Consider the following 27,422-nt stretch of genomic DNA (forward strand, 5'->3'; position numbering starts at 1 on the left):
ATTTAGCCGACGACAGTTAATGAGAAATCAAAAATGTATTATTTATTATTGGTATTGTTTCTTCCGCAAAAGCCAATCAAGGTTACTCTTCCATTCGTACCTACAATAAAAGCAATGCATGCCACAACACACAACGAGTTTCTTCTCACTGAAATTTCGAGTAAAATGTAAACGTGGCACGAATAATTAAATTGAACTTAAGGTATCGTGGTATCAGTCTTCTAAACAATGGCAACAAACTGGACACAAAGATTTTTAATATCTAGATGAAAAGTACCACAGAAACTGTTATTTTTGAGGAATGGAATGAAATTTTGATCAGGAAATTGCTGCATGTACTATGTGTTTGTAATTAAGAGCATAATAGAAAAACACAGAGAATTTAATCGAGAGACCCATATGGCCTTATCGACCCTGAGGAAGATTTCAACCGTAAAAGCTGTAGTGGGCAATGGAAGATTTTGTCTGAATGCTGCTATCCTAGACACCTAATACAGATAGTGAAAAGTCTGCATGAAAATACACAGATTGCATATACATAAGCAGGAATCAGTCAGAAAGAACATTTATTAACAAAGATGTAAGTTAAGGATGTGGAATGTTGCGTACTGTAATTAATATTGAAACTGACTTCATTATTGAAACTTCCTGGCAGATTAAAACTATGTGCCCAACCGAGACTCGAACGCGGGACCTTTGCCTTCCGCGGGCAAGTGCTCTACCACCTGAGCTACCGAAGCACGAATCACGCCCGCTCCTCACAGCTTTATTTCTGCCAGTATCTCGTCTCCTACCTTCCAAACTCAAATGGTAGAGCACTTGCCTGGGAAAGGCAAAGGTCCCGAGTTCGAGTCTCGGTCGGGCACACAGTTTTAATCTGCCAGGAAGTTTCATATCAGCGCACACTCCGCTGTAGAGTGAAAATCTCATTCTGGACTTCATTACTGATGGCAACGCAAAGTAAACAATTACGATAGCAACTGATAAGTAGCTGAATGTGCTTTTATTTGCAGATTATACCGTTACTATTCAAAAGAACAAAAATCACGCCTGAAGATCGGTATAGCAACCGAAAAAAATTTGCTAGGAATACAATTTCAAAATTTCTAATAATAAAAAGAAAATAATGGCATTTTGAGAACTGCATTCAGTGAGATAAAACACTGTTTTAAATAATTCAGTTTTAGAACAAATCTCTTAAATCCTTTACGTCAGATGTGATATAAGTTCTGATACGGACAGAAAAACGCAGCAATTTCAAGATGTTGTGGTACAGAAGATTAGACCTTAAGTGCAAAAAAAGAGCAACACAAAATTCAATATAGTGATGACAACTTCTGTCATCATATGGAAGCGAAAACTTGGTTACCACAAGAAGAAAGGTTCCTCAGGACGAGGATGGCACACACAAGAAGAGACACGATTAGAAATTAAGATCTTACAGCAAAATTAACTATTTTCAGCATGAATGAAAAAATTGAAAAACGTTGTGAAAATTGGTGACAACTTGTCAAGCGAAAGATAGATCGTAGAAATCCCCAGAAGATTCTGAATTACAAGCCGGACTGGAAATGATATATTGGAAGACTTGAGAAAAGATGGAAATGATTTGGCTTTGTTCTTAGTTTAAGTAGTGTGTAAGCCTAGGAACCGATGACCTAAGCAGTTTCATTCCTTAAGAATTCACACACATTTGAATATTTGAAGATTATTTTTACTGCTCGATACTACTTAACTAACTGTTGCTGAATGACTATCGATGCTCAATATGCAGCCAAACTGAAGAATCAGCTTAGAGAATGGCAAAAAATAGTAAATAATATGACGTGTGAAAGTATAGGATCCTCATCTGCGCTTATTTTTATTGTACTATGCCTTTTATCAGGAAACTTGAGTGGATGTATACAGGGCCAATTATGTGAACTGTAAGGCATCAGAGTAGTGCTTGAAATCACTCTGTCTTCCTGTTTTGAACACACAGCACTGACTAATAATGTGCCAAACGCTACCAGCTGTTTAACCACAAAGGTACAGTTTAGAAGTATACACAATTTTAGGAAAGGTAATGGAGACAAGTTCGGCGAGGTGTTAGCTAAGGAAATTCAGACGATCAGTCTGGTCGCAGCAGAATACGATCACTTCATAGACACTGTTAGAACTTGCTCTAAAGCGTCAGTTCCAAGAATACGGAGATTTATCTACACGAAAGGGCTTGTCCACGAGACAGCCGCACCCCTGGACCAATATTAATACTCTATTCGGAATCGATCCCTTTGCAGGAGGAACTATTGCAAAGCTATCTCATCATCTCAAGAAAATCGAAAGAATGGAGCAAGTTAATGGAGGAAAGGTGTACAGACTTTTTAACCGCCTAGCCAGTGACTCTACGAAAACCAACATACATGCCAATGTCAAATCAGATCAAATTTGGCATCAGCTGAAAAAAAGGGAAGGCTCCTGGACCAACGTAATACGAACATAAAAAATAGCATAACAGAATGAAACCATACAAAAAGACAGCCGATATATTTAGTATGACAGAACTCGAATCAGTAAGTGCAAAACACGCTAGGCAGCTGGTTCTCGCGGCATATGCCTGGAACATATAAAATTTCAGTGTCGCAACCAAAAAGTGGTTACCCATTGTTAAAAATACCAAAGATCTGGAAGAAGTATCGGGTCATAGCCATTCTAAAACCTGGAAAAGACCCAAACACCCTAAGAGCTACAAACCACTTTCATCACTATGCCGTTTTCATAGCTTTCCCGATACCAACAGGCTGCCAGAAGTATTTGAGCCTCTCCTGATCTCACAAAAAGCTGACCTCAGTACAGGCAAATGCAGTGGCGGCCAGTGATCGTGTGCTAAAGTGCTACAGCACACCGTATCACACTAAAGCTATGCCATTTCTCTTCGAACGCGAGCCAGAAACCGCATTAAAATTATGCGATTTTTCTCGAATTGGTGCTGGTATGTAAAAGAGACCGCCAAAAATATGTTTTGTAGTGCTGTCAACGCAATAACAAGAAACCGCATTGTCGAGTGCTGAAAATGATTTCAGCCGTGCTGTGGACCACTCAGAGAGGAGACGCAGCTGTCTGTGTGCGACTGCGCATGCTCTGATGTGACGTCATCCCTGCCAATGCTAAAAGTGCTGCAGTCCTCACATCAGCACGCCAGTAGAGGCAAGATCAGGAATAGCACATGGTCTAGTAATAACCCTACCACGCCGCCTGAACCTTAACCAAGTGACAAGTCAAAAGTCAGAACTAGAAGGCCAGTCGAAAAGCGTTGTTCCACCCACGTGCAGGTACATATCAGTAATGCTGTTTTTAGCACGTGGAAGATGTATCACAAACATATCACCCTTGGTACGATTACTTATAAATAAGTATCAGTTAATGACACACTGGCGGTAAAGGCCTTCTGGAGATCCTAACATGCTTTTTGTGTTCTTCAATGTGGCCATGTAGTTAGGGACATAAGTTAAACTCACATTGTGTCGTATGTTAACATTTTTTTTCCTTCGTCATGTTTATAACAGATTCTGGGATCAGAAATGATATGTGTATTCTTGTGTGTTCTTAGGTTTTTCTGGCGAATACTCTGCTTCAAAGTCTCTCGAGCGTGTAGCTGGACTGACTGATCGTTGTAGTACGAATTTCCGACAGCATAACGTGCCATTATCGTTACGTTACTCCTGATGGCTGACTTCCTGGACCAGTGAGTGCGATATACATGACGGTCGTCTGCCCGCCCCTATAACCCAGTGTATGGACCGCGCGATGTGCCGTTTACGATGGTAATGGTAGTTCACGCTCGCGACTCGTGTGGCCTTCCTCGGACTGTGCCCCGCCTTCACAAAGGTCGCTGTTTCGTTTCCATTACGTCTGGAAAACTTTCTGTGCCGGAGTCGACGCTTCACTAAGTTGAAATCTATTGTCCTTGTTGATGAGTTTTCACGTTGCTGGATTTCGACAGCCTCCTTGCAGCCCCATAGTGGGATGTCTTGTGCAGAATTTGTGTATCTTCGTATTTCATTTTGTGGTTGGTTTCAAGACAGTGTTCAGCAGCTGCTGATTTTGTGGGCTGTTGGAGGTCGGTGTTTCGTGCAACTTTTTTCAGTTGCGTGAATAGTTTCTCCGACAAATGCATTTCCGTATTTGTATGATATGTAATGCAGTCCAGATTTCCGGAGTCCCGGATCGTCTTTTACTGTCCCTAAAAGGGATTTGGTCTTTACTGTTGGGTGGTAAACATATTTGATATTTTCTCGTAGTAATGTTCTACCGATTTTTCCATATACATTGCTCGCATATGGAATGTAGACTACCCTTTTCAGTTGGACTTCATCGGGTGTTGGCTGTGGTATGATCCTTTGCTTGAAGGCTGGTCGGATTTGGCGGTCGCTATAGCTGTTTCTCTAGAACACTTCACTGAAGCGGTCCAGTTCCATACACAGTCAGTGGAGGGGGGAGATGACTGTTATATATATCTCTTTCAATGGTCCAGGACATCAATCAGCAGGAGTAACGTGATGATGGCACTTTACGCTGTCGAAAATTCTTCCCACAACGATCAATCCGGCATCATGCCGGAGATACTTCGAAACATTGTATTCTTCCTTGCGAAAAAAATTTTCAGATTTTATCTGCACATGCTGTGAATTCCGAGGGTGGGGTTAGGCAGAACAATCGAGAAGATCATGGTAAACGACGCTGAGGGTTTCATATCCAAAGTTAAACATAAATTCAGCAGTAGAAAGCAGCGATGTATGGACTTCATTTTTCGTCACTGACAAGGGAACCTCCCCATCGCACCCCCCTCAGATTTAGTTATAAATTGACACAGTGGATAGGCCTTGAAAAACTGAACACAGCTCAATCGAGGAAACAGGAAGAAGTTGTGTGGAACTATGAAAAAATAAGCAAAATATACAAACTGAGTAATCCATGTGCAACATAGGCAACATAAAGGACTCTCATAGCTGATGAGCGCCGTGGTCTCGTGGTTAGAGCGAGCAACTGAGGAACGAAAGGTCCATGGTTCGAGTCCTCCCTCGGGCGAAAATTTTACTCTCTTTACTTTCGCAAAGTTACGATCTGTCTGTTCATTCATTGACGTCTCTGTTCACTGTAGAAAGTTTAATGTCTGTGTTTTGCGACCGCACCGCAAAACCGTGCGATTAGTAGACGAAAGGACGTGCCTCTCCAATAGGAACCGAAAACATTTGATCGCAAGGTCATAGGTCAACCGATTCCTCCTCAGGAAAACACGTCTGATATATTCTTTGCGACACTGGTGACGGCATGTGCGTCACATGACAGGAATATGTTGTCGACCCACCTAACTTGCACACTTGGCGAATGGGTAAAAAGATTCTTCTACCTTGCCCGATTTAGGTTTTCTTGTGGATGTGATAATCACTCCAAAAAAAGTGATGAAAACATAAGAGTTTGTCACATAAGCTGCATCAAATGAATGTAACAGTTTCAGAGTCGCACAGTTTTCCCTGTGCTCTGTCAAAACATATGTTTTTTACGTTTTCAAATGTTTCCGTGCGTAGACCGTCAAATTCTGTATATGTCCAAGCAAATCTGAACATGTCCTGGAATTTTGGAGAGCGAGGTTGATTATGTGTGAGTGCCTGAACTTTAATAATTATCTGAAAATAAAAAATTAAAATTTTCGCCGGGGAGAAGATTTGAACCTAGGACTTGCCGTTCTACAGCTGCCCACGCTAACCACGGGACCACGGCGCTCGTAAGCTAACACTCTCCTCGATGTTGCCTACCATGCGCATGGACTACTCAGTTTGTATATTTTGCTTATTTTTATCATAGTTCCACACAACTTCTTCCCGTTTTCTCGATTGATCTGTGTTCAGGTTTTCAAGGCCTATCCCTGTGCCAACTTATAACTAAATCTGAGGGGGGTGCGATGGGGAGGTTCCCTTGTGAGTAACAACTACTTTTTATTTTAATACATTTTTTGTGGTCTGATTTCTTGTTATTTTTGTAATATTGTAGCGTACTGGTAAGATTTTGACGAGCCGCCGTCGGGCGTTGCTACACAACAGAGATACTGAAGCTGACGCAACTCATGGAGCATGGATTCGAGGAAAGAATAATCAGCGGGGCTGTGTTATATGGAAATATCAGCAACCTACAACGCAGTCAGTCACCGCCTGCAGTTACGGAAAGTGTACTCACTATATATTATGCCATGTCACAAATGCTTAGGAATCTCATCCAAAACCGATGATTCTTCATCGATTTTAAGGGCAAAGAAACCGATGGAGAACACGGGAGAATGCGTTCCCGGAGCTTTGTGCCCTGCGCCACTGGTGTTCAGTATCTACTCCACTGAGCGGCAACTACCAGAAGACTCTCAAAGTTTTATATACATCTAAATCATACTCCGTAAGCCACCTAATGGTGTGTGGTGGAGGGTACTTCCGGTACCACTATCTGATCCCTCCAACTCTGTTCGCTCGCGAATAGTGCGTGAGAAGAATGATTGTCGGTATGCCTCTGTATTGGGTCTAATTTCTCGAATTTTCTCCTCGTGGTCAATGCGTGACATGTATGTGGTGGGGAGGGGGGGGGGGGGGGGAGTAATATGTTGGCCGACTCTTGAAAAGCGCTGTCCCAAAATTTCAACACTAAATACCTCCGTGATGCACAACGCCTCTCGTGTAACGTCTGCCAGTGGAGTTTGTTTAGCATCTCCGTAACGCTCTCTCGCCAGCTAAATGATCTCGTGACGAAACGTGCCGCTCTTCGTTGGCTCCTCTATCAGTCCTACCTGATAGGGATCCCAAATAGATGAACAACACTCAATAATCGTCGAACAAGCGCCTTGTAAGTCACTCCTTTCCTGGATGAGTTACATTTTCTTAAGATTTTTCCGATGGATCTGGTGTCTCCTTTTCCCACTGCCTGTTTTCCAAGGGCGTTCCACTTCAGCTCGCTCTGGATAGTTACGCCTAGATATTTTGCGGCAGACGCTGTCTCCAGCTGTTTCTCATCAACAGTGTTGCTGTACAGTAGTGGATTTCTTTTCCTATCCATGCGCAATACGTTACATTATTTACGTTCAGGGTCAACTGTCAGAGTCCACACCATTCAAAAATTCTCTGCAGGTCATTCAGCCAATTCTTACTATCTTTTGGGGTTGCTACTTTGGTGCAGACAACTGCATCATCTGCGAATAGCCTTAAAGAGCATCCGACGCTTTCTACTAGACCATTTATATATATTGTAAGCAGCAACGGTCCTATCACACTTCCCTGTGGTACTCCCGATATTACCTTTACATTTGTCGATTTAGTCCCGTTAAGAATGACATGTTGAGTTCTATCTGGAAGAATGTCTTGAATCCAATCGCAGGTTTGCTCCGATACTCCGTAAGCTTGTCTTTTTTTTATTAATTATTAAATGGCAATGCGGGACGGTGTCAAATGCCTCACTGAAATCAAGGAACACGGCATCAGCCTGAGCACCGTTGTCCACTGCGCTGTGGACCTCATGGTGGAACAGAGCGAGCTGAGTTTCGCAGGATCTGTTTGTGGAATCCATGCTGATTTTTATAGAGGAGGCGTTCATTTTCCAAGAACGTTTAATTCTTGAACATAAAACATGTTCCATAATTCTACAACATATTGACGTCAACGATATAGATCTATAATTGTGTGGATCTGTCTTATTGCCTTTCTTAAAAACAGGAATGACCTGCGCTTTTTTCCAGTCTCTAGGTACCTTTCGCTGCTCAAGCGATCTACGATACATTACTGCTAGAAGGCTGTGGTGTTAAGCTCATGCAAATAACTTTAAGATCATGGAGAAGAAATTATGAGAAACTCTTGTGCAACTGGCTGTCTACTACAAGGAAACCCAACTCAAACCGAATCTCTAGATGTGCCAAACATATGTTTTTCACTTAACATACTGTTGTTAAAGACACTACAAGTATCACGGGAGGTTTTACGGCCGGAGCATCGCGCAACCACAAAATACTTGGGTGGCACCTCAGATTGAGCACTCACTTAAGTAAACACTATATGAACACAAATCATAAGGTAGTTGCTAGAAACAACATAGTGCCCAGAGTAGCAGGCATTATATGAGCTACAAACTCCGGGACAGAAAGGTCTACACCATTATGGTCGTGCTAGCCAGCTGCGGAGTCGCGTATACAGGGTGTTACAAAAAGGTACGGCCAAACTTTCAGAAAACATTCCTCACACACAAAGAACGAAAATATGTTTTGTGGACATATGTCCGGAAACGCTTACTTTCCATGTTAGAGCTCATTTTAGTTTCGTCAGTATGTACTGTACTTCCTCGGTTCATCGCCAGTTGGCCCAATTGAAGGAAGGTAATGTTGACTTCGGTGCTTGTGTTGACATGCGACTCATTGCTGTACAGTATGTTTGGGCACTGTGAACTCTGCCCAAGCACCTGCACTGTTGAGGATTTCATGAAGGCTAAACCAGATGCCTTAGGTGTACCCGGCGTTTAGTCCAATACATCTTAGTTCCATTGTATTAAATGTTATACGTTTTCTTATACACAGTCTGCAGCATTTAGATGCGGCCGGTTTTTGGTCAAATGTTTCTGAATCCCGTTATATTACATGTTATACTTTTCCCTATACGCAGTTTCCATTTCTACATATTTTATCTTTACCATTTCGTACGTTGTTTATTGGTATATACAGTGCTCGATGCTTAAGAAGAGATTAAAGAAATAAATGGCGTACTTAATAGTGCAACTCCGTGAATCCACGTAGTTGAAGTTATTCACGTAATACGTCTTCTTCAAATATCTGAACTCAGGAATGTCTATGGGGAGTAGTTATGAGACATATTTTCGCAATGATAATTTTGTTACAAATTGAAGATTTTTGCTAATTTAGATGTTCTTAGGATATAATGTTAAGTAACTTTGCACTGGAAAGGAAAATAAAAGAGACAACCTCGCCGCAACATAATACCTAAAGTTTGTATGCAGATGTAACAACTATTTTAGGGCACTCTCTGATTTCGAAGTAGCACAATGAAACATTGTATTGTAAATAATACATTATCTATAAATGTTTAAATAAAAAAGGCAAACATTGAACAAAAAGAAACAAAAGACGGGACGTCACAGTGATATGCAGACACAGAGAGGAACTTGAGAATGGAGGAACTTGATTAAAGCATTGGAAAAATAAGAACGTAAGTGCAGTTACAGCAGCAGGTCTTAACATCTGGACCTAGGTTTTCTGAAATGGCGGAATGGTTTCAACTCTGAATACTGTGAAGTCGATTGTGTCATTGATACCTGAGTGTATTGATCACGATGAATATCTCTTACCTACAAAGATACTGTAGGTGATGATGATGTGGATGATGGAATTGGCGAAGCTGGTGAGCACCAGGCCGGTCACCACAAAGCACCCTCCAGTGACAGCCACCTGTCTCATCGAGAACTTCTTTAGCAGCGGTCCGGTGAACAGACCTGGAAAGGCACGTATTTTCCACTCAAATCAAACAATTATACAGAGGAATTGTGTTCCGATTTGAAACTGTATCGTTCATAGCTCTTAAACATTAGAAATCTGAAATTTACAGAAAATATAGATTATGATAGAACAGACACTAAGGTGTACTAGCTTTCCGTAGTATATGCTTGTCTTTATTCCCATCGCTGAGGTAATGTCATACTAGAACACTCCATCGAAAACAGGTGGCGAGGATAACTTGTCTACATGCGTTCCGCAAGTCAACGTACTCCACGCCCTGTTACTTTAGCATATGTAGGGAGGAAAAATTGTCACTTGTATGGGTGTATAGGTGCGATACTCTCTTTTATCCGATTCTCAGGATAATCACGCGACTTATGATGACGAAGGCAATAAAATTGTCCCAAAATCTACTTTTAATATCGATCTCTGAATTAACTCAATTTAATTATCCAATGGGCCCACAGTCTTGAAGACATCTCTTATAGATATTGTGTACAAAAATCCAGATTACTGTTATACTAGTTTAATGTTTTTGTTGTGATGGATCCATTTCGGTTAGTTTGCATCTTCAGGCCATCCGGAAAGTTGCATAATATTTTTTTGTTTTTTTATAATTTTGTTTATTTCAGGAATAAAAATTTGGCTATTGTATCCATATATATCAGCAGTGGACGCTGTCACTTTGTATTGTATTACAGTGTCGTATAGATTTGGAATTCTTATGCTATAAGCTGTCTTGTAGCTTACTGCTGCTGTCAATTTCCTTTCTTGTAATATTTGTAATAATGACTCACAGGTAATAGAAATAAACAACAAAAAATCTCAAAGCCCTGAGGTAGGTTCAAACAAAGCAGTGAGGCTTATTACTGAGAATGGAATACAGTCCTTTAAGAATAAGTTAAAGATCTGGTATGGCATCAGGTGTACACAGAAAGAGATGCTAATGTCAAATTCAATTTATTCCATGGTCAATTTGTATCAATATTTGAAAGTAACTTTCCAAACCACCTATCCATTAAATTCCATTAGAGAAACCAGTAAGTCATAGGTAGGTAAGGTAACTGAAACGTCATGTAAGAGGAATAGAAAAATTTATATATAGGCCAGAATAAGTCAAGGTCAAACATTACATCCCTACTACAAAACATACTGTGGTATTTTACGGAAAGTTATTAACAAGTCAAGAATTCTGTATGCCATGACAGAAATTAATAACCCAGATAATAATTTTTATTTTATCTTTGATATTGCCAAATCGAAGAGAGGGCAACCAGTCAATACACAAGATATATCCTAACAATGAAACTAAATAACAATGTGGTGACTGATAATTCACAAGTTGTGAGTAGTTTTAAAAATAGCTTTCTAAATTTAGCACCATAATGGTTCAGTAGAAGAAGCAGCAGGATATATTAAAAATATCATTCCACAAAACTTGAAGCAACAAGAGGTACCAACATCCTTCACTGAAATTAGAAGAATTATAAAAATTGTAAAAAAATGATAATATGGTGTTGATGAGACTTAAAACAGAATTATAAAAAGTTATTCTAACAAGTACCATCTTTGGGGATATATGTAATTGTGGTGTCACCGCCAGACACCACACTTGCTAGGTGATAGCTTTTAAATCGGCCACGGTCCATTAGTATACGACGGACCCGCGTGTCGCCACTGTCAGTAATTGCAGACCGAGCGCCATCACGCGGCAGGTCTAGAGAGACGTCCTGGCACTCGCCCCAGTTGTACGGACGACTTAGCTAGCGATGCAACACTGACGAAGCCTCGTTTATTTGCAGAGAAGATAGTTAGAATAGCCTTCAGCTAAGTCAATGGCTACGACCTAGCAAGGCGCCATAGCAATTGATAGTTATCGTATGAAGCATGTCTCATCAAGAACGATGTACGCAAATGATGGATTAAAGTTAAGTATTCCAGAAGCTACGTACTTTTCTTTATAGCATTCATTACGTATCCTGTTTCAGACCTCACGCCATCCTGCATGAGCTTATAGCGTGCATTTCGGCCTTCTCTAGCAATATAACAAGTGGCGACGAGGCTAAAGAAAAAAGTCTTCTTTCTATTTGATTGATTTACTTGTGTCATGGCTTCGCCACAATCTCCAGATGTACTGTCCGAATTGTATCGCTTGCAGAATCAGCAGACGCAGGCGTTATTGGATGCCCTTGGACAGCTCGTCCAGGGTCAACGTGCACTGCAAAACGATGCGGCGGCGGCCGCTTCACCGCTACCGCAGCCACAACATGCTGTTGCACCCCAGTTTCGTCCATTCGATGCGGAAATGGAAACATGGACGGAGTGGTCACGCCAATTTGGATTCCATCTCGCCACCTACAGAATTCAAGGTAACGCGCGGCAGCCTTTTCTTTTGGCCTGTGTCAGTGTGTCCACCTACCGTGTGATAGGGAAACTGTTTCCCCGACGCGACGTAGCAACTCTGTCCTACGAAGAAATTTTGTCGGCTTTAGATGCCTATTTCAAGGAATCAGTCAATGTAGTTGCAAAACGGTATACGTTCTTTCGTACAAAACGTACGGCCGGTCAAACTAATAGGGAGTGGGTTGCAACTTTGCAAGGCCTTACAAGGGATTGTGCTTTCGAGTGTGAATGTGGACTCCCTTATTCGGATACTATGGTACGTGATGCAATTGCACAGAACGTTTCTGATGTTCGTATACGGGAGCAAATTTTGAAACTAGTCAATCCCTCCCTTCAACAGGTGATAGACTTATTGGATAGGCAAGACACACTTGACTTTGCTCAGGAATCATTTGAAACTTCGCCAGCTGTGTGTCACGTTCACCGGCCCGCCGGGCGAGCTGCACGGAACTGTAAACAGCCCTCGCGCATGTCCACGCAGCCACGTGTCCCGCGCCAGCATGCAAATGCAGTGAAATCATGCCCGCGGTGTGCTACTAGACATTCGCGTGAGAATTGCCCATCACGCCAAGCTATTTGCTTTTTCTGTAATAAAAAAGGACATGTTCAACGTGTTTGCCAGAAAAAGCTCCGATCGGACAATTACAACAATTCCAGGCCCTTTGCTTCGCGCCGGAATCGAACCAAGAATACTCAGGCTCGTGAACCTTCGCCTATGGACATTCATGTAGTTCATTCCACACCGCCCAGTGCCACTCTCTCTACCAGTGACTGTGTTCGTCCCACAAAACGTGTGCGTCGACATCGACGGAAATCACGTCAAGTCGCAAGTGATTCTGTACCAGTGTCTGTTCACGTTGCACAAAACAGTCGCTCTTATCGTCAGCAGGACAATAAACTTTTTGTACACTTGGACATTAATGGCAACGTGATCCCATTCCAGCTCGATACCGGAGCTGCAGTTTCGTTGCTCAATAAAGACACGTACAAACAACTGGGCACACCCCCGTTGCGTGCCGCAAATGTTACGCTAACTACATATTCAGGACAGTGTTAGGACAGTGCAGCCTTCTTGCAACATACAAGGGACAAACAAAACTTGTGTCATTTTACGTTCTTCGTTCTTCTTCTGCAGTGAATTTGTTTGGTTTAGATTTATTTCAGTTGTTTAACTTGTCTATAGTAAATCAGGTCCTCTCAGTGAACCAGACTGTGCCTTCTGAAAGTGTTTCTCGTCTATGTGAAGAATTTTCAGACATTTTTGCACCGGGCCTTGGTTGCGCTACGAACTATAAAGCACATTTGGAAGTGAAAGTAAACGCGCAACCAAAATTTTTCAGAGCGCGCAATGTTCCCCACGCATTGCGTGATGACCTCGCAAGAACATTACACGATTTGGAATCACAAGGTGTAATTGAACGCGTGCAGGCTTCTCTCTGGGCTTCACCCTTAGTAATTTTGCCGAAACCTTCCGGAAAATTGAGACTTTGCGTGGACTTCAAGGCCACAGTGAATCCACAACTAGTGATTGCAACTTTTCCTTTACCCCGCCCGGAAGATCTTTTTGACAAACTGTGCCCGGGTAAATATTTTTCTAAGTTGGACCTAGCAGATGCGTACTTGCAAATACCGGTGGACGACGAATCCCAGCGCGTATTGGTGGTTAACACGCATCTTGGTTTGTATCGATTCAAAAGACTGCCATTCGGGTGTGCATCCGCCCCTGCATTGTTTCAGCAGTATGTACAAACTGTTTGTGCGTCGGTCCCTACTGCAGCAAACTATCTGGACGATATTGTGCTCGCCGGAAAGACAGAAGACGAAGATTTAGCCAACCTCCGCACATTATTTCACGTCTTGCGACAAAATGGTCTTCGCTTGCGGAAGGACAAATGTGTGTTTTTTGCTCGTGACTTACCATATTTGGGACATGTAATCAATGCCCAAGACATACATCCGAGTCCAGAACACCTTCGTGCCATACAGGACTTGCCTTCGCCGCAGAATTTGAAGCAGCTACAGAGTGTGTTGGGAAAAATTAACTATTACAATAAATTTGTGCCGCGCGCTTCTTCCATTTCAGCTCCGCTTCATCGCTTACGCCGTAAACGTGTTCCGTTCGTCTGGACGACGGAATGCGAACGCGCCTTTCGCCAGTTGAAATCGGCGTTGCTTTCAAATACTTGCCTTACCCCATTCGATCCCCAGAAACCCCTTTTGTTGATGGTAGATGCATCGGATTTCGGGATCGGTGCTGTGCTTGCGCACAAAGATGGCTCGCATGATCGCCCTATTGCCTTTGCGTCCAAATAGCTGTCGTCAGCGCAAAGAAATTATTCACAGATCGAGAAGGAAGCTTTGGCTCTCGTATTTGGTGTTACAAAGTTTCATGATTTCTTGTATGGTCGTCACTTTACTATCATCACAGACCACAAACCTTTGATGTCGCTTTTTCATCCGAACAAGCCTGTACCTCCACGTACAGCGCAGATATTTATTCGCTGGTCTGTTTTCCTCTCGCAGTACCGCTACGATATCTTGTATCGGTCCACTGCTAAGCACGGAAACGCCGATGTGTTGTCCCGTTTGCCTGTTGCTGAGGATAGAGCATTCGACTCTTCCGAACTTGCTTGCATGTTCATTGATTCGGAAACCGATGACGTGGTCGAATCGTTTCCGATTGATTTTCGTCGTGTAGCTACAGCCACAGCTGCCGACCCTGTCCTTGCTACCGTTTTGCGTTCTGTTGCTACGCAATGGCCCTCGTCGAAGTCACGGATCGAGGATCCGTTGGCTCGCCGATTTTTTGCTCACAAGGAGAGACTTTTTGTACGACGTGGTGTTTTGTTGTTGCGTTCTGATAATGATCAGTCCCGAGTCGTGGTTCCACGTTCGTTACAGTCCTCTGTCTTACAGCTTCTCCACCAAGGACATTGGGTTATAGTGCGAACGAAACAACTTGCTCGTCAGCACTGTACTTGGTACGATTACGAATATGTGCTCTTCTTGCATGGCATGTGCCGAACAACGATCCGCACCGCCGCGGAAATTCTTTGCATGGCCGAAAGCCACTTCCTCTTGGCAACGCTTGCACATCGATTTTGCTGGTCCATTCTGGAATGCTCGATGGTTGGTTGTGGTCGATTCTTTCAGTAATTTTCATTTTGTTGTCAGGATGTCTTCCACGACGTCATCTGCCACCATCCAAGCGTTGTCCGCTATCTTTTGCATTGAAGGTCTTCCACAGACTATTGTTTCCGACAATGGCCCACAATTCATGTCTGCGGAATTTCAGTCATTCTGCAAGGCCAATGGTATTCAACATCTGACATCCGCGCCGTTTTCGCCTCAATCCAACGGTGCCGCTGAACGATTGGTCCGGACCTTCAAGTCACAGATGTTGAAGCTGAAAGAGTCGCATTCTCGGGAGGATGGGTTGTTGCTCTTTTTGTCATCGTATCGCTCTCAGCCCCGAGATGGTCGCTCGCCGGCTGAGTTGCTCCACGGTCGTCCTCATCGAACCTTGATGTCTTTGTTGCATCCGCCACATCAGGTTCCTGTGCAGCGGCAGGCACCTGCTTTTGCTCCAGTCGACGTTGTCTATTATCGCAACTATCGCGGTTCACAGCGTTGGCTCGCAGGGCGCATTCTTCGCTGCCTCGGCCGCGCCATGTATCTGGTTTTGGAGGCCACTGGTGAGGTGCGTCGGCATCTCAATCAGCTGCGCCTCTGTCGTCGCACGGGTTCTGCCGCTCCCCGTCTGCTTTCAGCGACGGTGCCGTCCGGTCAGCGCCCTGGGGACCCATCCCCAGGTGTTACCGACGCTGCCTTCCATTTTGCCCCATGGCGACGCGCCGCCGCCTCCGCCGCCGCCGCCTGTTCTCCTGCCGGCGCCGCCCGCAGTGGACGCTTCGCTGCAGCCGCCAAGCCCTCCCTGGGTCGCGCGCCGCCGATCGCTTGCCGTGACCAGCTGTCCTCCGACGTGGAACTCTTGCCCGCTCCGGACCAGATGTCGTCTTCGCCCGTCGGGTGCTCCGACTCGATGGAGGTCGCCCCTTCGGCCCCTCCTGACTATCTACGGGCGCATACACCACATGTTGGCGTGCACCCTGGACTAGGTTTTCAGGCGTTTCCTAGCTCCCCTCGGACCGAATGGCCGGGTGCGGGTGGCACAGCCTCGCCTGTTGTTAGGCTCCCCACCCCGTCGCATACGCCAACATGGGGTCCTCTCCACGGTGGGCGGAAGCCATACAACACAACCGTCCGCCGATTTGCGGGGGAGGAATGTGGTGTCACCGCCAGACACCACACTTGCTAGGTGGTAGCCTTTAAATCGGCCGCGGTCCATTAGTATACGACGGACCCGCGTGTCGCCACTGTCAGTAATTGCAGACCGAGCGCCACCACACGGCAGGTCTAGAGAGACGTCCTGGCACTCGCCCCAGTTGTACGGACGACTTAGCTAGCGGTGCAACACTGACGAAGCTTCGTTTATTTGCAGAGAAGATAGTTAGAATAGCCTTCAGCTAAGTCAATGGCCACAACCTAGCAAGGCGCCATAGCAATTGATAGTTATCGTATGAAGCATGTCTCATCAAGAACGATGTATACAAATGATGGATTAAAGTTAAGTATTCCAGAAGCTACGTACTTTTCTTCATAGCATTCATTACGTATCCAGTTTCAGACCTCACGCCATCCTGCGTGAGCTTATAGCGTGCATTTCGGCCTTCTCTAGCAATATAACAGTAATAATCACTGGACCCGCGAATTTTCCGAGACAGAATAAAATATGCAAATGTTAAACCTCCTTATAAAAAAGTTCAATTTCCTTACTCAGATCTTTTTCCAGAATGTTCGAAACAGTAATGTACTCAAGAGAAGTCTCACGTTTAAGTAGAAACAATTTACCTAGCATATCCCAATTTGGATTTCAGAAAGGTTACTCGACGGAGTTTGCTATTTATACATTTACTCAGCAAATATTACATGCGTTATATAATAAAATATCCCCAGTTAGCATTTACTGTGATCTTTCCAAGGCAAGTCGATTATGTTACACTCTTCGAGAAAATCAAGTGTTGTGAAATGGATTGTTTTTACATAGAATTTGTTTGACTCTTACTTAGCAAACCGAATGCAGAAAGTTGTGCTAAATAATTCAGACGGTGCTGGAAAGGTAGAAAATTTTAGTGGTTGGGGAGAAATCGCAAAGGGAGACCCACGAGCTTCAATTTTGGGTTCACCTCTATTCCTTATACAGGTTTATTTCTCTCAGTAATCGTCACTCGCATTTTCCTCACCGATTAGGCGGATAATTGCAATTTTGTTTTTGCATTGTGTAGGTGGAGTCAGTCCAAACAAATTCTGCTGATCACATCTATCGTGCGAAGCCCAGTGTCAAATTCAAAGTGTCGGTTTTGTTCCCGTTACAAACAAAATTATTTTTAAAGTGGAATTGTACTCGCGCATTCGACAGAGGGGACCAAGATTAGTGCAGAGCGATATTTTTTTTCCTCGAGTGTATTAACAGGGACGAAACTCGAAGAATAACCGGTACTCCAGCAGCGAAAGCCAGCCCGCGCTGAATGCTACAGCTATGCATGCAGAGCTGCTGAGTCACTGCAGGTTTGCTGTTTGTTCTTCGTGTTTTACTGTTCCTGTTAATCACATTGATGAAACAAATATCGGATTAGATTAATTTTGGAGCGCTCTATCAACGTGTATGTAAAATTCCGATTGAATTTTGTTTTTTAACGGGAAACAAACCGACGCTTCTTGTTGACAATGTGCGTCACGTGGAACACGTGATGAGCGGTAACTGTTTGAGCTGACTGCAGCTACACAACGCAAAAACAAAAATGAAAAGATTTGCCGAAACGCCAGAGAAAATGCCCGTGCCAACTCTTTGGAGAGACACCCAGTGTATCTGAAAGAATTTCCACTTAACATTCAACTAGCTGAAGCGGTACTTTTTGGAGGCTATACTATTATTACTATAAATCCCATTATAGAGCAAACAACAGAAGAGATCGTTAATGATGTTTTTCAAGGAATTATGAAGTGCTTATTTGAAAATGGACTCACCCTAAATTTTGAAAAAGCACACTCATGCAATTCTGTACAACAGATAAAGTCATACGAACATTTGATGCACCTCAGTAACAGGAATTATTAAATAGGGTAGAATACGACAAATTTTTTAGTGTATGTTTATATGAAAACTTGAACTGGAGGAAGCATATTTAAACAGTTAAGTTCAGCTACTTTTGCTCTTAATATAATGTGTAGCCTTGGAAACAAACGAATCATCCTCCTCTTTTGCACATTTCCACTCAGTGATGGCTTTTGGGATAATTGTCTGGATTAACACACCACTTTGAAAGATAGCACTGATTTCACAAAAGCCAGCAGTAAAATTAGCATGTGACGATCACCTGCAATTATCATGTAGCTACCCCTGCAAGGAGTTAGGCATTTTAACTGCACCATCACAATACATATGTTCGCTACTCAAATTCGTCATAAATGCACTCCGTCTGGAGGCCAAAAGTGGCTCATCGGGACAATCCGACCGCCGTGTCATCCTCAGTGCTATAGGAGGGGCGTGTGGTCAGCACTCCGCTCTCCCGGTCGTTATGATGGTTTTCTTTGACTGGAGCCGCTACTATTCTGTCGAGTAGCTCCTCAATTGGTATCACGAGGCTGTGTGGACCCCGAAAAAGGGCAACAGCTCATGGCGGCTGGATGGCCACCCATCCAAGTGCCGGACACGCCCGACAGAGCTTAACTTCGGTGATCTCACGGGAACCGATGTACCCACTGCGGCAAGGCCGTTGCCCCAAATTCATCTTAAATAATCTATCATAATTTGAGAAGAACAGTAATATCCATATCTACAACACTACTGGAAAATATGGACTTTATTATCCGTTATTAGAACTGACAACGGTTCAGAAAGTAATTCAGTATGTAGCAACACAAGTTTATGATCATTTTCTCAATATACTAAAACAGGTAGAAAAGGAACGATTTGACATACTTAAACCCAAATTTTGGATTGTCTAAGCTGCTGCAGTGACTACACGGAATTTCACTTGGAGAAATTCCAAATTTTTACTTACTCAAGTAGACAGAGGTTGTAGATCAACTACGGTCACATAACTTTGACTGAGACACCATTAACCCAACATCAAATTGAATTACATCAAACTCTCAGTTTTGACCTAAGGTATAGATGAAGTTTCCCTTGGTTTTAAGACGAAACTGTCATATTCTGTTAAGAAACTTCGATTCACCCCATTCTCAGTCCAGTGTGACATAGCTAAGATCCGAGAAATAGCCGAACCTACACCTGCATACAGCATACACAGCGAGAAAAGAAAGCAACTCATAGACAACAAGAGAGTGACGCAATCATCTGTCGCACTCACCAGAGAAGTTCATGACTGCCATCATGACGTTCATTATGACGGCTGCACTTGTCGTCTTGTGCCCCATCGAGATCAGCTTGTCTCCAAACAACACGCTGAACACGGAGATGAGGGCTTGGCTAGTCATCTGCAGAGAAACAATAAAACATAAATAGTGGCATCACAATATTGTCCACTCCCCGACCACAATATTACTGCTCTCGGCCTCCTGTGGCCGTTACTAGGAACAGGTGCGGACGCTACCGTAAACAAGTACGGTGGTCCAGAACGAGATTTTCACTCTGCAGCGGAGTGTGCGCTGATATGAAACTTCCTGGCAGATTAAAACTGTGTGCCCGACCGAGACTCGAACTCGGGACCTTTGCCTTTCGCGGGCAGGTGCTCTACCAACTGAGCTACCGAAGCACGATTCACGCCCGGTCCTCACAGCTTTACTTCTGCCAGTATCTCGTCTCCTACGTTCCAAACTTTACAGAAGCTCTTCTGCGAACCTTGCAGAACTAGCACTCCTGAAAGAAAGGATACTGCGGAGACATGGCTTAGCCACAGTCTGGGGGATGTTTCGGGAATGAGATTTTCACTCTGCAGCGGAGTGTGCGCTGATATGAAACTTCCTGGCAGATTAAAACTGTGTGCCCGACCGAGACTCGAACTCGGGACCTTTGCATTTCGCGGGCAAGAGCTTTTGTAAAGTTTGGAACGTAGGAGACGAGATACTGGCAGAAGTAAAGCTTTGAGGACCGGGCCTGAGTCGTGCTTCGGTAGCTCAGTTGGTAGAGCACTTGCCCGCGAAAGGCAAAGGTCCCGAGTTCGAGTCTCGGTCGGGCATACAGATTTAATCTGCCAGGAAGTTTCAAGTACGGTGGTGTCTTAAGAAAATGCGTCGCACTGTGATTCTCGTCAAAAACCACTATAAAAACTAGGGATACTCCGATCGAACCGCCTTAACTCCCAAATGCAATAATACTGAGGTCGACTAATACAATGATTGTTGAACGTTACAGTAACGCCAGCCTTTGTTTACCCTGTATCGATACAGTATTTTTGCTATTCAAGTTTCACTTAGAACTCTTTCAAAATAAAAAAGAAAAGAATAGAGGCAGTAGTTGGTTGTATATTTTTTTGGAGCTCTGTGATGGCTGCCGCCTTTCAAGAGACTATGTACAATGACAGATCTGTATTTATATTTAACAGCCATAGATTGGGAGACGCAAACAACGAGCAAACGGTGATTTTCTCTCGAGTGTCGAACATATGATAAATCGCTGTGTTATTGGTACAGTGTGTCACAAATCCAAAGCTCGTTTCCCATTAATCACGTGTTGTCAGTTAACTTGCATATGAAAAAGCGGAATGAATTTATTTCGGGAACAATTTCACAATAATTTGCGGAGGGCGATTATTTTGTGAATGCAAGACTCGCCGCACTGTGTTTAATGTAGAAATAACGCAACATTTATCGGAAATACTGAATATCTTGGTTATTAAAGAATAATTGTTTTCGTAACAGGCAGCTGGGAGTGGCATTAACTACCACGCCCTTATCGTTGTACCGTTTAGTTTCATAATTAATTGTTATTGATCCTCTGAAAATTAAGAGAGGAGCCCGCTGGAAAATCATTCGATATAACAGAGACGCCGACTTTTTTATAAATTCCTAAATTTTCGTGGCAGTTACATTCATCAAGTGTCAATGCCAATGACATCGAGTCATCCAGATTGTAGTGAGATTCACATACCGCAGAGTAAAGTAAGTGGTCCTATGTCACAAAGAAACAGTGACGCCTAGAAAATAAATTTGTATGTTTAGGTAAGATTTTCTGGGAACATTTGTAAACATTGGAAAAAGTTACGTGGAAATTCCACCTCTTGCAAGACACCTTGGATTTAAATTCTCTTACGTTTTCGTTACAATTAGTGTGTTTGTATTTTAGTTACATATCTGCAAAATTTTGCAAAATAATAAAACTTTTTTTACGCCATCATATAAGATTCCGACTCCCTCCCCCCCCCCCCCTGCCCCTTCCTAACACTGCGCGCAGTAACGGCAGAAACGTGAACTATGGCAACATTATTACCAAATACGTCCAAACAGGATCAATGTGCTATTACTATTTCTTAGCTGCTGAAAGACGAACACCGGTAGACACCCACTAGAGATTGGAGAATGCGTACGGGTCCGAAAAACACCACTGTGGAATGTTGCTCAAAGTTCCGTGCTCGTCGCGATGCGACACAAGAACCGGTAGATCCGAGAGGCCAGCCTTATCGAAATGGGAGACACTTTTGCATCCGCCCTATAGTCCTCATCTCTCCTCATACGATTATTACACCTCCCGTCCTTTAAAAGTCCTTGAAGGGTCGACGATTCCTGTCGGAAGAGGATGATCAGCAGGCAGTTATGAATTTGTTCACACAGTAGGACACTGTGTTTTATCAAACGGGTATCATCCTCCAGGTGCGTCAGTGGGGCGACTGTCTCAGTGCCCTCGGCGATTTTTCCTAAGGGGCGTTCCAATTCTGGACTGTACGGCCTACGAACTGAAGCTTTTCGATCGTCCCTTAAACTTATTGTTGCAACAGTCGTGGCCAGTAACATGATATGAAGGCTTTTTAGTGGACGGTGTAATGATGAGATTTTACAGTCGCACGGTGTGTCAAACTGGAAACATCATCTGCATAACGATTTCTCGTTGTATCTAACCTGTACTTGACAACGATTTTAATGCCGCTCTCTCAGTTCATAAAAACTGTATAAAGCTTTCCGAAAAGTTGCCTTTAGAGGTTAGACGAAACAAACTTAAAGAATAAAGGCATTTGCCCTAGAATGAATAGACATACATGGTCAGTGAAGCGATGGCAACATAGGTCTACAGAGATTAAAAATAATACACTCCTGGAAATGGAAAAAAGAACACACTGACACCGGTGTGTCAGACCCACCATACTTGCTCCGGACACTGCGAGAGGGCTGTACAAGCAATGATCACACGCACGGCACAGCGGACACACCAGGAACCGCGGTATTGGCCGTCGAATGGCGCTAGCTGCGCAGCATTTGTGCACCGCCGCCGTCAGTGTCAGCCAGTTTGCCGTGGCATACGGAGCTCCATCGCAGTCTTTAACACTGGTAGCATGCCGCGACAGCGTGGACGTGAACCGTATGTGCAGTTGACGGACTTAGAGCGAGGGCGTATAGTGGGCATGCGGGAGGCCGGGTGGACGTACCGCCGAATTGCTCAACACGTGGGGCGTGAGGTCTCCACAGTACATCGATGTTGTCGCCAGTGGTCGGCGGAAGGTGCACGTGCCCGTCGACCTGGGACCGGACCGCAGCGACGCACGGATGCACACCAAGACCGTAGGATCCTACGCAGTGCCGTAGGGGACCGCACCGTCACTTCCCAGCAAATTAGGGACACTGTTGCTCCTGGGGTATCGGCGAGGACCATTCGCAACCGTCTCCATGAAGCTGGGCTACGGTCCCGCACACCGTTAGGCCGTCTTCCGCTCAGGCCCCAACATCGTGCAGCTCACCTCCAGTGGTGTCGCGACAGTCGTGAATGGAGGGACGAATGGAGACGTATCGTCTTCAGCGATGAGAGTCACTTCTGCCTTGGTGCCAATGATGGTCGTATGCGTGTTTGGCGCCGTGCAGGTGAGCGCCACAATCAGGACTGCATACGACCGAGGCACACAGGGCCAACACCCGGCATCATGGTGTGGGGAGCGATCTCCTACACTGGCCGTACACCACTGGTGATCGTCGAGGGGACACTGAATAGTGCACGGTACATCCAAACCGTCATCGAACCCATCGTTCTACCATTCCTAGACTGGCAAGGGAACTTGCTGTTCCAACAGGACAATGCACGTCCGCATGTATCACGTGCCACTCAACGTGCTCTAGAAGGTGTATGTCAACTACCCTGGCCAGCAAGATCTCCGGATCTGTCCCCCATTGAGCATGTTTGGGACTGGATGAAGCGTCGTCTCACGCGGTCTGCACGTCCAGTACGAACGCTGGTCCAACTGAGGCGCCAGGTGGAAATGGCATGGCAAGCCGTTCCACAGGACTACACCCAGCATCTCTACGATCGTCTCCATGGGAGAATAGCAGCCTGCATTGCTGCGAAAGGTGGATATACACTGTACTAGTGCCGACATTGTGCATGCTCTGTTGCCTGTGTCTATGTGCCTGTGGTTCTGTCAGTGTGATCATGTGATGTATCTGACCCCAGGAATGTGTCAATAAAGTTTCCCCTTCCTGGGACAATTAATTCACGGTGTTCTTATTTCAATTTCCAGGAGTGTACATTGTGGTCTCATTTGTCTAGCAGCTGTTTTCGTTAACTCGTATGAAAGTGTCGTTTCTTATTTATTTTTTTCATGTCTTCATTTTCGCAGGAATCTATGTTTAGTTGCATGTCTTCCATGAAAGTACTAATAAGCAATTCCGCAGCGGGAAGACGTACCGGTCTCCGGCACGAATCCGCCCGGCGAATTAGTGTCGAGGTCTGGTGCGCCGGCCAGCCTGTGGTTGGTTTTTAGGCGGTTTTCTATCTGCCTCGGCGAATGCTGGCTGATTCCCCTTATTCCGCCTCAGTTAAACTACGTCGGCGATTACTGCGCAAACAGTCTCCACGTACGCGTACACCATAATTACTCTACCACGCAAACATTTGGGGTTACTCACGTCTGGTATGAGACGTTCTATGGGGGGTCCACTACGGGCCGAACCGCACAATAACCCTGGGTTGGGTGTGGGGCGGGGGCGGGGTTGGTGGACTGCTGTGGCCTGTTGTGGGGTTGTGAACGACTGAGGACTACGGCGGGCCGAAGCCTCTCCATCGTTTCTGGGTCCCCGGTTCAATACACACACAATACACTAATAAGTGAAAGGTACTCAGCATTATTTTGGTTGATTTGCAGTGTGTATAACATAAAAATTGAAAACAAACAAAGAAACATAATGTATCCGCGTAGAAACTCGACACTACGACTATCGGATTACCGTTCTGTACTCTTTCCTCCTGTGCCAACCGCTACCTGGAAACTACGGTGACATAAATGGCTCGTGCCTTGTCAGACCCGATCTAGAAACGCAATTTTTTTCTTAACGCTCCCTCTTCTGTCACTATTTTCCGCCCAAGCCACAATTTTTTAAATCTGTGATGACGAGTAGGCGCGGTTCCCTTGCCATTGTGGAATGTTGCAGCGTTTTCCCCTTCAAACGAAGAAAACGAATTACTTGACTTTATCATTGAGCTTAGGCTTTTTTTTTCTCTTCTAGCTAAGTGCTGCGGCACTGTGGCGCGAGAATTTAGATGTGTGCCAGGACTGCACACTTGTACCAACATAATATTAATTACTTCACTTTCTTAGAGACGACAAATAAAGTTTTGTGACTACCTCTCGGCTATAATGAGCTAAGATAATTAATAAATAGAAGCTTATTTTAGAACTGGTATGGGCAAAGTTTTTAATTCACTGTTAGGCTATCGTAAAGTTATGGTTGCTTTCATTAGTCACTAAATGTTCTCCACCTATCCCATAACGAACCATAATTGTCCTGATTTCAGAAGTAGATAAAAATTGGCTAAACTGTACAGGTGTCAGGCAGTACTTACGTAATTTAGGGCGACCCCCAAGACAATCATCCAGCCCCACCCTCCATCGGGCGGAACGATTTCGTACTCAGCCGTTTTCATTGCAGTCATCTTCGCATCTGAAAAAAATACATCAATAATCGTTACTGTTGAATGATTAATAGTTTCCAGATAACTTCCATAGTGCGTTCAGTAAGGAAGTCTGCAGCTACTCATAAAATTATTATGTGATAATTTCAGTTCCACATGCTATGTTACATAATACTTAAAACTAAATATTCAATATTAAACTACTGTTAGTAAGTGTTACACAAATTTAAATCTCTGATCTAAAATTACAATGTCACTAAACACTTGTAAAAATAGTTCAGGCAATTGTCACGTTGCAGAAACAGCATTCATTTAACACCAAACAATGAAACACGTGGTTGCTCTTAAATACCTCCTGGATTTCAGGAGACGACTACATGAAGTTAGACACATGTCAGTGGCTAGAACATCTCTATAATTTTTAACGCACATTACAGATACTCAACATAGCCACCGTTTGTGACGCAGCAGACGCGAACTAATTAAATCTCACAATATGCAGCGAATGAATCGTCTATATATTCAAACGCGCTTTCCCCTAATAACGTACTCTGGAATTACCCCACGACACGACGCACATTACGAATTTCTCCAGTGACAGGTGTCACTTTTCTGTATGTCTTGTACGTTCCGTGCAATCGTCATCTGAGAACTTGGAGGTCGTAATGAATAGCCCTGCACTTATAGGCACAATGTATTCATTTAATTTCCATATCTTGTACTGGCACGAAATGGGTTAGAACGGGGATTAAAAATAATTTGACTACAGGCAAATCATAAAGAGTGCTCGCATGGGTCAAACAGTCCAGATTTATTGCTCATAGAAGAAGAAACAGACCAACACCTTCCGAACAGCCCTTGAAGGCACAACGGTATCGACCGGCTGCCGTGTCATTCTCAGACTTAGGCTTCGCCGGATGCGGATACAGAGCGACATATGGTCAGTACATTGCACTCCCTGCCGTTGTCAGTTTTCGTGACCGCTGCCGCTACTCCTCTACCAAGTAGCTCCTCAATTGGGCTCACAAGGGCTGACTGCAGGCCGCTTACCAACAGTACACGACAGACACGGAAGGTGACCCATCTAAGTACTAGCCAGCCCGACAGGTTGGCCGTGCGATCTAATGCACGGCTTTCCGGAGTGGGAAGGAGCGCCTGGTCCCCGGCACGAATCCGCCCAGCGAACTTGTGTCGAGGTCCGGTGAGCCGACCAGTCTGTGGATGGTTTTTAGGCGGTTTTCCATCTGCCTCGGTGAATGCGGGCTGGTTCCCCTTATTCTGCCTCAGCTACACTATGTCGGCGATTGCTGCGCAAACAAGTTCTTCACGTACGCGTGCACCACCATTACTCTACCACGCAAACATAGGGTTTACACTCGTCTGGTGTGAGATGTTCTTTTTTTTGGGGGGGGGGGGGGTTCCACCGGGGGCCGCGGAGGGGTGAAGAGGACTGCGATAGTCGTCGTGGGGTTGTGGGCCACTGCGGCTGCGGCGGGGACGGAGCCTCTCCGTCGTTCCTAGGTCCCCTGTTAACATAAATACAACATGTACTAGCCAAGCCCGATTGTTCTTAACTTGTGATATTACGGGAATCGGTATTACCACTGTGGTAAGCGCGTTGGCATTTCTTATAGGAAAAAAAAAACGAAAGATAAAGCGGTACACGTAAGAGTAAGAATCGCGCTCTGAGGGTTTCACAGGCACTTGATTATGTATATAGACAGTGCATGTATAGGTTTTGATCAGTTTGCAAGCATCAAAATATGTGACAAACATAGCCATATCTTTTGACTGCAGTGACTTACAGGCTTAGTTTTTACGTCGTAAAGGACTGTAGACCTACGTATTTGACACTAATTTCAACTTTACACCCCTTCCGGTTCATGTGGAAAACAAACAACCAAAGAGACAGATGGACAATAAATAGCAAAAAAATATTTTTGTATGTGATATAGTTACAAAAAACTATTTTAGGAATTTTTCTTTGCTTGTACTGTGAAACTTTGCTTCTTGTCTTATCTCATGGTTCTCAGTCACGGGAAGCACCAATACTGAGTTTTCAGGTATCAAAATATGTGGCATAAATGCCGTATCTTTTCATTGTATTGACTTACAAGGTCAAATTTTTTATTCCCCAAGGAACCATACACTTGTATTTGAGAAATTCCAGCATGATACCTCTACCCCTTTCTGACACAAAGGGACATTAACAGACCGACAGACAGACGGACAGCAAAGGTTCCGTTTTCACGTATTGAGGTACCGATCCCTAAAAACGAAAAGAAGTGCACAGATCAGTCACAATCGTTGTGATTATTTGTTTGCTTTTCAATATTATCTCTACCGATTTTAATTTGTAATTCATCTTAGTAAACA

At 44.1% G+C, this 27,422-nt stretch overlaps 1 protein-coding gene and 1 non-coding gene across 3 annotated transcripts in view; one reads left to right on the plus strand and one right to left on the minus strand.

Annotated features, from left to right (window-relative positions):
• LOC126484588 (monocarboxylate transporter 2-like) overlaps positions 1-27,422 on the minus strand; it is an 83,592-nt gene that overhangs the window by 41,759 nt on the left and 14,411 nt on the right. For both annotated transcript variants that reach the window (XM_050108151.1, XM_050108149.1), the window contains exons 2-4: positions 24,978-25,075; positions 19,348-19,474; positions 9,364-9,507 (exon numbers count right to left, since the gene is read on the minus strand). In XM_050108151.1, coding sequence (XP_049964108.1) covers positions 9,364-9,507; positions 19,348-19,474; positions 24,978-25,067 — 361 coding nt within the window. In that variant the 5' untranslated portion in view covers positions 25,068-25,075. The remainder of the gene's footprint in view (positions 1-9,363; positions 9,508-19,347; positions 19,475-24,977; positions 25,076-27,422) is intronic.
• Positions 20,102-20,176, plus strand: Trnas-cga (transfer RNA serine (anticodon CGA)). Its single transcript has one exon. It is a non-coding gene; the product is annotated as a tRNA-Ser (tRNA).

The sequence above is a fragment of the Schistocerca serialis genome, chromosome 6, assembly GCF_023864345.2.
Source record: "Schistocerca serialis cubense isolate TAMUIC-IGC-003099 chromosome 6, iqSchSeri2.2, whole genome shotgun sequence".
Lineage (NCBI taxonomy): Eukaryota > Metazoa > Arthropoda > Insecta > Orthoptera > Acrididae > Schistocerca > Schistocerca serialis.